This window comes from Amphiura filiformis, chromosome 3, assembly GCF_039555335.1.
Source record: "Amphiura filiformis chromosome 3, Afil_fr2py, whole genome shotgun sequence".
Classification (NCBI taxonomy): domain Eukaryota; kingdom Metazoa; phylum Echinodermata; class Ophiuroidea; order Amphilepidida; family Amphiuridae; genus Amphiura; species Amphiura filiformis.
In genome coordinates this window covers 15,737,026-15,749,220 of record NC_092630.1, presented here as the reverse complement: position 1 = coordinate 15,749,220, position 12,195 = coordinate 15,737,026, and the positions used below count along the sequence as shown (strand labels likewise).

General features: G+C 37.8%; 1 protein-coding gene across 1 annotated transcript in view; it reads right to left on the bottom strand.

The window, feature by feature from the left end:
• LOC140148106 (multifunctional protein CAD-like) overlaps positions 1 to 12,195 on the bottom strand; it is a 71,621-nt gene that overhangs the window by 5,268 nt on the left and 54,158 nt on the right. Inside the window, 14 exon segments of the mRNA XM_072169962.1 lie at positions 941 to 1,042; positions 1,189 to 1,344; positions 2,227 to 2,423; positions 3,012 to 3,153; positions 3,428 to 3,505; positions 4,031 to 4,230; positions 4,395 to 4,534; positions 4,536 to 4,633; positions 7,672 to 7,887; positions 8,362 to 8,477; positions 9,048 to 9,249; positions 10,133 to 10,264; positions 10,835 to 10,999; positions 11,841 to 12,089. Of these exon segments, the coding sequence (XP_072026063.1) occupies positions 941 to 1,042; positions 1,189 to 1,344; positions 2,227 to 2,423; positions 3,012 to 3,153; positions 3,428 to 3,505; positions 4,031 to 4,230; positions 4,395 to 4,534; positions 4,536 to 4,633; positions 7,672 to 7,887; positions 8,362 to 8,477; positions 9,048 to 9,249; positions 10,133 to 10,264; positions 10,835 to 10,999; positions 11,841 to 12,089 (2,193 nt within the window).

Here is a 12,195-nt window from a genome sequence, read left to right as displayed (position 1 = left end):
GCACCCACCCACCAAGTTTGAGGAACGTGCGACCCCTAGTCTCCGAGAAAAGAGGTAAATAAGGAAAATGGGCCCTCTGACCTCAAATGACCTTTTACCTCAGTATATGACCTTGAACCTCACCCAAAAAAAAGTAGCCAGAGTTTTTGACCATGACCCACCTATCCTGAACGTCAATCCGCCCATCCATGCCCGAGATATTGCATCCGGACGGAAGGACGGATGGACGGACATTGCAAAAACAGTATGCCTCGCGGTGGAGGCAGGCATAAAAAAGCCTAAAAAAAATAAAACAAACCCAGAAATCCAGTTTAATCCGAAAAATGTACATCCCAAATCCTTTTTAGCATAGTAACAAACAAGGGATTGAGCATTGTGCGATGTAAATTTATCTCATTTGGGCATAACTTTTAAGGGATAAGGTTTGCAATCGTGCTACACAGCTTACTCAGTTAGTTGCTCCCCCCCTCAATACCCTGGTGAATGGGCTATTGACCCCTGACCTCATTGGGTGGCAAAAAAACCTGTTTTACAGACGAACAAGCTTTTCAATTAGGATCAGCCAGTCTGAATTTTATTCCTCAAATGACCCTAAAATATCACCAAAAGCTTGAAAAATCTGAGAAAAAATTTTGGTTTTTTGCAAACATATTTTGAAAATTCTGATTGTTTCTCAAAATCAATTGTGGCTCAAAAGTGGCTGATTTTACATGATTTCAGAATTTTTTTACAAAATTCTCCCAAATTCAATATCTGTGTCAGTTGGGCCTGTTTTTTGTTGTTGTCTTAACAACAGTTTGTTGCTCAATTAGGTCAATTCAATTAATTTCAATTCATCTTCCTAATTTACCAAACCTTTTGTTTCTTTCTGAAATCAAGAATAACAAAAAATAAGCAACTATGTGCAAAGTTCTTTTCTAACATCTAAGCATAACCTTACCTGATTGTATTTCTCCGCAGAATCAAAGCGTTCCTTCTGAATACGAGTCACATACAGCACATCTGTATCTGGCAGCGCATCTTCTATAGTAAAGTACTCCTCCTATAAAAGTGAAAATATCAATAAGTGTCAATATTCATTCACCAGTTCAAATCATTTTCCTATCAATTTGCTCTTGCCCCCATTTCCCCACAATACCAATATACATCATATTTAGAAGCTATTTTTTGATTACACATTCCACCCACCTGTGCAATGTTGCGATCTCTGACGTAATCCTTCACCTCATCTGGCATGCGTAGTTCCTCTGGAGACACATAGCGTAATGTCACATTGTACAATGTCAGAAGTCGTGCCAAGGAGTGCACAGTGCGGCCATTTTTGAGATCCCCAACCATAGTGATCTGAAAAATTGTAATAAAATTTTGAAAAGGCACACTGTTACTTCCAAAAATTGAATATGTAATGAACAATTTACTCACTATTTCCGTCACACAATCAACAGCCTCATCCCCCATTTTTATTCATCAAAAAATGAGATTTTGGGATCAGAAGAAAGCTTATATTTTTATCATTACCCCCGTGAAATTTAACGCCCGAGATATGTTTCGTTTAAATGGTGTGAACAAAAACCTAGTGATTTGTGGTTACCACACCGAAAGTGTATGTACTATCCTATGGGGCATTGTTCTACACGTTTCTTCTCATATCAAAACCGCTGCAGCAATGCAACTCAAAATTTGGAAACATATTGTTTTAGTGGTAGGCCTCAATCTCAGATAGATAATACATGAAAAATTGGACCACGCCTCTTTAATCCCTGTAAAACACATTTGAGCTCCCACTAAAATTTTCCTTCCTTTCACACACCACAAACTCTTACAAAAACCATTTGGTCACCTTTGAAGCAAATTAAAGGAGGATTTCGTGATCCTAGCATCCTCTTTTTATGACATTTTTCAGTAGATATCCACGAAAAAAGCTTATTTCCAAAATTGCAGTTGATTCCGATTTTGCGTTTGCGAGTTATGCATGATTATGTGTATTACCCTGCTCCATTGACAATGTGTTGTAATTTCGTTCTGGTGCACCAGAACGAAATTCAAATTTGGCGATATTTTTGCTAAACGAATTAATCTGCAAGAAATATTTGGTACATAAACATTATGTAGCCAGAGGTATCCAGTGGTGTAAAAATCTCAACTTTTTTTGGGTCTACTCGGGGATGAAGCTGTGGATCACGAAATGCCCCTTTAAGCAAATTCTTTTCAACCGACAATACTTACAACAAGATTATTGACTGTACCAATCTCTTCCCTGATGGTGAAGATATCCAGCAGGGCCTGCGTGGGATGCTCCCCTACTCCATCCCCGGCATTGATTACAGGTTTACGACACGCCTTGGCAGCATTCTCTGCCGCTCCAGGAGATGGATGGCGATATACAATGACATCCGCATAACCTGACATCGTTTGCACAGTATCTGTAAAAAGTCAGAAACATACAGGCATCAATTGACAACTGTAAAGTCAAGTAATATACCCTTTCTATTTTAGTTAGGTAAATTGGCATGCAATAATGCATTGCATTTTTATATCATTTAAAACCATACAGGGCTATTCCAGTTGAAATCCATACACCCTATGCAAGACATGATCTTTTCTTTCCCACACAGGGGTGTAGATTTCAAATACAGTCAACCCATTCAGGTGACCCCATTTGAAATTCTCACTCCCTGTGTGAAAGATTAAGGTCATGTCTTCCATAGGGGGTGTGTGAATATCAACTGAAATAGTTCAATGTCATGTGGTGTAATGGAAAAGAAACTTGTACCATCTCATTCTAAATGCTCAATTCTCATGCAATTGACTAAATGAACCTATGCATCTTTACAACTATCTCGCTTTAAATCAGGGAGTGTGAATTTTAAATAGAGTTACCTGAAATGGGCGACTCCGTTTGCAATCTGCACCCACTTGCCCACTTGTGTGGGAGATTAGGTCACGCCTTCCACAGGGGTGTATGGATTTCAACTGGAATAGCCCATTCCAGACAATGTATTAATACTCACCATTCAGTGTTTCTCCCTTCTTGTGTGATGACCAAGCCTCATTAAACTCAATCACACTGCCACCGAGACGATGCATTGCTGCTGCAAATGAACAGGCTGTACGAGTACTTGGCTCATAGAACATATTGGCCAAAACCTTGCCCTGCACAAGAAAACAAGGTTTACGTTATAGTAGGCAGAAAGTAAAAAAACTGTTGTTTGTGACTTTATTAGAAATGTAAGTGTCTAGAATGCGTCCGCTATTTTGAAATGAAAAAGTTTATCTCAAGGATTACTTGCATGGTTCTGTTTCTCTTTTCATAGTTCGATTACATTGTACAATTTTTAATATTTTGGCTGCTTCGGTCTCAAAATCCCCAGACAATTTGTCATGACATTAAAAATAACACTCAAATTGAGATAAATTGATGTCTAACCTTGAGTACATGATCCACAGTCTTATCTTTCTGTATCATCAGCTTCATGCTGTGAGCCACATTGAACAGATGGTGAAGCTGAAAAACAAATTCAAAACTTAAAACATGTTTAAAAGCACCCATATTTTTTCTGGGAGGAAGATTTTATTATATTATTTAAGCCTGCATAAACTGAAAAACTACTCCACTGCCAAATATAAGGTTGGTCTTGAAAACTTCGTCAAAAGTATGTAAAAATATACAAAAGTATGTAAAAATATACATACCGGTATTAAGAATTGCAAACACTTGACAAATCCATCTGTGATGTCAAATTTTGGTAAAAATGCTCAGTTTTGGAGAAAATGCAAAAAAAAACCAAAAAAAAACACCCATTTTTTTTTACCCCCAAACTTGCTTTTATTTTTTCTGGTACTTTTTTTTTAGAAAATGTTTTCAAAGCTGTAAATTGCATTGATAGATGTCTTGGCACATTCTGTAGACCGACATTTTCTTTTCTTTTTATTAATTTACTTATTTTGCACACACAAAAAACGGGCCTATTTTTAGGTTCAATCGGGTTACAACAATTTTTTTTGTCTAACAAAAATTTGATTATGTTACCTGATCCTTGGTGAGATTAGCAGCAGTAATGATGGGCTTGCCAACCAGTGTGTGTGTCCCCAATGGAAAGACCGGTAATGCTGCTGCTACACTCTCCATGAAGGTATGTGCGGCGGGTGTGGTGCTCTGTGATGGTGGTGGAGTACCGTGATAAGATCTTGACCCTGTGAATGGCATAATTGGAGGAGAGATGTTCCCATCTGACAAACAAACAAATCAATTGAGTTCATTTAGAGCATCGTGAGAAGGATGAGTTAACTGAATCAGGAAGAAAAACATGTTACGTATAAATATTTTTCACTTTCTTCTTGTCTTTCCTTAAATAAATTTTTTAAATGATAGTAAGCAATCCATATAAAATCACCTCCAGCAGCTTCTTGGATCCTGTGAACCTTGGGTGGCAATTGGAACTTATCCCCGCGTCTTGGTATCCCTGGTGATCCTGGAGCGGAGGTAGGCGCTGACGTTGGTAGAGGATGAGTGGTGAATGAAATCTGTGGGCTGGATCTGTACTGTGAGTGGCTCGTGAAGCTGAGGTGGTACTGGGATCATGCCATCTGGTACAGTACGGGCATCACGACCAAACCCAGGGGCTACTAGCACCTGTAAATACAGAAAAAATGATAACATGTATGCTTTTACGGGTGCTTGTCCTGATTCCAAAAGTTAATTACTCCAAGGTTAATTACTCAAAAGGGGCATTATTCTGAAAGGTCAATACTCCATTCGAGGGGTCATTACTCACAACTTTTGGAATAACGACCCTTCAGAATAAAGACCCTTGCCATAGTGACCCTTTCGTAATAATGAACCTTCGGAGTAATGAACCTTTGGAATAACGACCCCTCGGAATAACAAACCATAATCGCTTTTACCGTAGACGGCTGGAAATTTTGGCCAGATATTGTCAAGTTTCATGTTAACATATTAAATCCATTCGGATAATGTACAAGACAAATGATCTAGCCATTATAAAGATTGTTATTAAACCATGTTGATAATAATTATAAAAAATATTCTGCCTAAGGCACTAGATTTAGTTGAAAACTATTTGTTAATCTGCGATCCCATCTGATCCACTCAGTAGGACATTTTGACATTTCAGTTCATATCATTATACTAACTAATTACCTAAGCTTAACAATTTGAAATCCCTCGGTTCCTGGCATACTGACTGATTTGTCCCTGGCATACCTGCTTGCAAAACTTTTTGTATGTCCATTTTCTTATATTTCATATTGCTTTTTGCTCTTCATTTTTGCCTATATCTCAATTTCATTATTTCCAACTTTGGTCTGTTTGGATCAGATGTGTCACATTGTAGAATTTAAGCAGTAATAAATATTCAGTTTATAGTGGGCTATTCCTGTTGAAATCCACACACCCCCTATGAACGACATGACTTTAACCCTAACAGGGGGTGCAGATTTTAAATGGAGTCACCCATTCAGGTAACCCTATTTGAAATTCACACTCCCTGTGTGGGAAAATAAGGTCATGTCTTCTACAGGGGGTGTATTGATTTCAACTGGAACAGCCTGATGTGTAAATTATCAATTGATGTCAATTACTGAGGTTGACGACAAAGCGCACATGACTCAAACAACAAATCGTAACAGAACAAATTTAAACTGGAATAATTTGCACCATCATCAATTAACAATACCATTTCATTACAATATACTGCACTTGTACCAGGTGATTATTTCATGCATGTTTCTGAAGCCGCTACTATATGGCTAACAAATACACAGATTGGCTTCATAATACTTTGATCGCATCATGCAATGAGCTATATTGTACAATATGTGATATACAGTCAGCATTTAGAAGTAATGCTATAACCCTTGTGATATGAGGCCTTTGTGAAAATAGGCAACTACAATTTTATAGACATGCATTTTTTAAATGTCTATGAACCCTGTAACCATGTGGGACTTATTACTAGGTTACACTGTTAAGGATCTATAAATGGAAAGTAGGGCTGTTGTCGAGTAGAATTTTCATTGTCGACAATTATCAAATCGCAAGATCTGACATCAAAAGCAACAAAGCAATACATCAATGAAGACAAAAATATTATGTTCAGAATATTGGGATTGTAATGGAAAGATAATCTGCACCACTTACATGTCCGAATGAAAATAGGAGACTGCTGCAGTTATTTCATGGTAAATAATGGCAATGTTAAGCTTATCTGTAATAACTAGTTTTTGTCGACAATTGATCCATGCTTGTCGACAATCAGGCAAATTGTCAACAATATTGTTGACAACCGGCTCGTCGACAAACAGCCCTAAAGTGAAGTAATGATTTATAATATGAAATACACATTAGGTTACTTAGTATATATAACTAAGCAACAGCCTCTAATTTGAATTAATATATGTAATTGTTTAGCAGTGGGTAGATATAAGAATACATTTCTTTGCATTTGATCAAAGCTAATATTGTGCTCGAGTAAATGTGGGAAACATGGATAAGCATGCAAAGAAATATTTACATAACAAGTAACCTGTAACCAAATTACTGAATTCTAACAAAGAAGGAAACCTGAACAGATTGATCTGTAGTAGGTTTTTAGCTATCAAAGCAAACTAATAATAGCTCATTCCAGTTGAAATCTACAAAACCCCTATAGAAGACATGACCTTAATCTCCCACACAGGGGGTGTAGATTTCAAATTTCATGTCTTCAACAGGTGTATGGATTTCAACTGTAATAGCCTAATGATGAATAGCAGGAAGAGGGAACCAAGGTAACACAAACAAATAAAGATTGCAATAAGACAACAGTGTGAACCTTAGATGGCGCATCTCCGGCATCCATGCCGCCAGCAATTACTCTGGCATCTCGGCCAAATCCAGGCTCAACCAACACCTAGGTGGTATAGATGGGGTTAGAAAGGTAGAAATGGGAAGAGTGTATACATCACTATTACAGACAGACACAAAAAGACTTCTGGCTCACTAGCTAGGTACTTGGGGTGAGCGGGGCAGGGTTTAAAGAATTTTAATGGGTCTAAATTATCAATTTTCCTCAACAACAAATTTAAAAAAAAAACACCCCTGTCAATTGAGCAGACGTTACTCAATTTGCAGCGACTAGTTCAGAATGGGAGGGAATCATCACCACTTTTTTCATTCAAAACTAATTTCACAAATTTATGAATAGACACAAAATTAGGCAAGTAACGAATACACCAAAAGAATGAATACAAAGTTGTTTATTGTCTTTTTCAGGGTACAGAATGTTGTTTTTAATTCTACCAAGAAATTGTAAATTCAAAAGGTTTGGTCAAGAAATTTCAGAAGTACCTAATGATCTTCTGCAGCAGGGCTGGTAACTTTTATGAATAAATAAAAAAGGGGTTTGAGGTAAAACCTTCTAAGGTCTTCATCACAATCATCTGACAACTTTGGCAGAACCTTTTGCCAATCAATTTTGAAAACTTTCCCACAAGTACCTGACCTGCATCATGGTTGGTAACTGTTATAAATAAATGGCCCCTCAGACTTGTGTCCACATAAAGGGTTAAGGTATAACCATCACTTCACAAGGTCTCCATCACAATCATCTGAAAACTTTGGCAGAAACTTTCGCCAATCAATTTTGAAAATGTTCCCACACATCCTCTCACCTGTCCATCAATGTACGCCACTTCTCCTCTCAAGACAACACGTCTGACAGCGCCCATCACACGGCGACCTGCAAATGGTGTCCACTTGCTCTTGGTGTATGTCATGTACTTGGGAATGGTCCAGACTCTATCCAGATCCACTTCTACGTAAGTGTCTCGCTGCTCGGGAAGTCCAAAGATGCGTCGTGGGTTGGTGTACAGGCGGGCAACGATATCCTAGCATGCAAGGTACAGAAGTATTAGTTAAATTGATTAAATTTACACTGGGAAAAAAAGAGCACAGCTTATATTGAAGTTACAGTTATGTTGAAGCTACATAAGTTTGTCTGAAATTGCTCCACATAAAACAACCATTACACATATTCAAGTGAGAGGAAAGATTGTCTAAAAGAACTCAAGATCTGTTCATTGAAAAACCCATTGAACTCAAGACCTGTTCATTTACCTGTTCAAGTTGAAGTGTTCCAAGTTTTTCTGTTGGGCTTTTGTTCAAGATTGAGGTCATTTTTATGGCGCTGGGTTACCAAGTTCTTGGGACCTTTTTGGACATCAAGACGCAGCACCCTGGATCACTTTTGAATTAATTTATTATTAAGACAGAAGTGTGCACCTAAATGGCATCATCAACTTTGAATTAACTGGCTGTGGTGTTACAATTTTTTTTTTAATAATATGGAATTTCTTTCTTACCTCAATGGTCAGTTTGCCCTCATTGACAGCTGTAAGCAGCAGAGGCAGCATGGTCTCCAGTCCTGGGTAGCCTGGTGGTGCATTGTCACCCTCCTTCTCCTCAACTGTGTGGGGTGCTATAGTAGTAATATGTCCAAGTAAAAGGAAAGCCATCATTATCACAAATCTTTTGTTGTTTTTGAAGAAATAACCGAAGCAATATATGGCTCAGAATAAAACATGTTACATATATTCAAGTGACAGAGAAAAAATTGTCTGAATAAAAATGTGTTCAAACAAAACCTAATTTCAATTGAATGAACGTAAACAATCATATTTCAAAGGACAAAATATGGGCAGGGCCAAAATATTGATCAAACAATATTATTGGGCATATCAACCACTCTTCACTTCTATGTCATGCAGGCATTTGTCACGCTGTGTTCATAATGAGCTATTGAATTTAAAATCCACACTCCCCCTGTGGAAGATTTTGGAAATAAACTGGAGGGAGAATGAATTTCAAATGGAATTAGCACATTCGGCATTTCATACACCCTCTAAGAAAGATTCAACCTAAATCTTCCACAGGGGTAGTGTGGATTTTAAATGGAATAGCCCATTTAATTGAAATTCTTACTGCAGACAACACAATCTAATTAGAACCTTTTGGGTACAGCATATTATAGCACAGAAATCATCCTTACCATGGTCGGTGGCAAAACAGTCTATGACATCCAAGTTTTCCCATAATGCCTTCTGGTCATCTAGTGTTGCAAGTCGCGGTCTAACTTCAATCTTGGATGAGCCCAGAGTAGCGATGTCATCATTGGTCAGGAATAAATGATGCGGCGCCACTTCACACGTAACCTGCACCCCAGACTGTTTGGCCAAGCGTATAAGCTCAACCTGAAAACAATGGTTGGTAAATTATAAGATTTGACTTGCAACTGAGAAGCAAAAAAGTCATTCCTGATTGCGACTCCCAACAGGATTGAAAGTTCAGCAGTAATTCATTTTTTTTTTGCAATTAGTCCCAGAACAGGATTCAAACATACATGTGTTTGCAGTTTACTCCCGACAGAAATTGAAAAAGCACAAAAATGGTATGTGTTCTGTACCTTCGGTTCACAGATTTCTAATGATTCATGTCTCTTAATATAGGGGATTTGGTATGGAAATGAACAGGTTTATCATCTTCTGGGACCTGGTGTGACCATAAAGTCACATGGGAGTAATCTTACTGGAGCGGAGAAATATATAATTATGTGGTATGATTGGGTGGGAGTCATTAACCCTAACCGAACCAGAGCTCACTGAAGCTCACTATTAAAACCACTGTTCGTGCATGATTCCATGTGTTGCGATGACACTATCAGCTTATGTCATATATACCCAGGGAATCGCTGGCCCCGTGGCTAGAGGCTGGTGATCTTCTGGGTGGCATGCTAGAGGTCCGAGGTTCGAATCCCAGTGGCAACTTCTTTGTTCATCTTCTCTCCTTTTTCATTCCTTCTTTCCCTTCCGATAGCCAAAAAAACCATGGTTATGGTCAAGCTAAACTGAGGTGATTGTGTAAGATTCTCTAGAAATCTTGTACGGGACTTTCCTAGATTTTCAAGGACTTTCATACATTGCGATATATGGGAATGGGATCAGCACTAACTTTTTTTTCTATTGACCTTTGATACTCTACAGGTAACTGCTGGGGGTACTTCTTTGTATATGTATTCTTCCATGACAAAAGCCGTAATATTCCAATTTTATATAAATCTAGTTCACCATTACTAACCTGTTCCTTGGTTGATACGTGGGCTATATGCACAGCTCTATTGTAGGTGGTAGCTAGGAAAAGCACAGCGGCGGTGGTATGACCCTCGGCGTGGCATACTATAGGCATGTGACGTGGCCAATTCTCAAAGTGCTATGTAAACAAAAAGTACTACATTAAAATCATGAAAAAATCGAGGGATGGTTAGTATTGCTCATAACATAGTAATTATTGTCCGCATTGTGATTATCTGATATCAACATGAGCATATTGTTGCAACTTTAATTTGACATATCATAATTATACATCATGAAGCATTATATATGCAAGACATTCTAAAAAATTCAGTTGGCATCCCGCTATCTCTGTGAATGTCCCATCAATGAGAGCTTGAAAGGCTTTTTTCATGCATTATTAACAGGTTCATGATGCATGGGACATAATGTAAACAATATCATTGTGTATTATGAGGGAATATTTGACTTTCAATAACTTTTTTTTTCAGTTTCCCACATTCTTTAGAGAATTACCTTTATTCTTTGGTTTAACTCAAGTTCGACAGTGACAATGCTTTTTTATGGTTGCCCTACAAGCGTGCTAACATTCCCTTGTATGCGTGTGTGTACACTCTAAGCGACATTTGATACTGCAACCCGCAAAATACGCACCTACGTCACTACGGAACTTGAGGCAAACAAATGAATAGTCTGGTAGTCTACTCACCTTTTTCCATTGCATTAGGCTATCTAGCCTCAGAGTGGTGAACGTATCATTAAGGTACATCTTCAGCCCCATAGAGCCACTAGATATCTTGGGTATATCTGCGGAATTGTCAGCACTGGCACCAAGATACAAGGCATAGTCACATCGAGCACCAAGTCTTGCAAGCTAGCAAAAAAAAAAAAAAACAATCATAAATCACCAAACAGTTAACCACAAGACTGAATCTAATTCAAATTTTGGCAAGTGACATGGATTCGCAAAATTTTCAGTTCAAAAATATTGTTTTTTGTAGGCCTTCATGTATCAATTTCATGAAAATTACATGTGGCAAAGGTGAAAATTTTATGCTTTACTGATTTCCTGGATCACTTCTTTTCATATTACTATTTAGTTTATTTATATAGCTCACAACTAGACAACCCAAACAGTTCTTTAGATGAAAACAATTATTTGATGCTTCTTTGCAAATGTTAATGAAAGGAAATCTATAAAATCTTGGAATTTTGCTACAAAAATCAATATGAAATAACATCACTATTTGTTCTTTAAAGCTCAAACTAGACAACCTTCATATTTCTCTACATGAAAACAACTATTCAATTCTTCTTTGCAAATATAAATAAAAGCAAATCTTCGAAATCATATATGCTGCTCCCAAAATCGATAAGTAATTCACCAACATTTTTACCTATACCCCCTGACCATGCAGGTGTTGACTGCAGATGACAAGCTCCAAACTTTCTTTCAAAATTCAAAAATTTCAGAATTGTACATTTGAATGACTATATTTGGAATCAGAAAGAAAAATGCATTAAATTGAGTACAAAAACAAGCCCTGTATTGGTTCAGTGGTTCTTGAGATAGCTCAATATTTTGAGAAAATATCACAAAACTTTTCATGTTGAAGCCTAAGGCCAGCATGCAAAGCATTAAAGCAAGCTTCCACATCAGTAACTTTCAACAAATGCAACAAGTTCCCACCCTTTATCATATTTGTTGTACTGACCTTCTGAGCTAGCAGGAATGAAGCGTGGTCTACGATAGCCGGGCGTGTGTTGGGCATGGCACCAATCATTGTGATACCGCCCGCTAAGGCAGCAGCAGTTCCTGATGCAAAGTCCTCCTTATGTGTTGCTCCCGGTTCACGCATGTGTGTATGGACATCGATCAGCCCTGGTAGGCGTACTACACGGCTTGATGTCATGCAGTCAATGTGGGTCTTCAGTTTTGGTGATCCACCTATACGCCTCAGAGCCTAAAATAAACATATTTATTCATCATTAACAAATGTGACATTTGATCCACTCAAAATTTTAGAAAATTTAGAAAATTAATTAACAAATGTGACAAGAAGTGTTTGA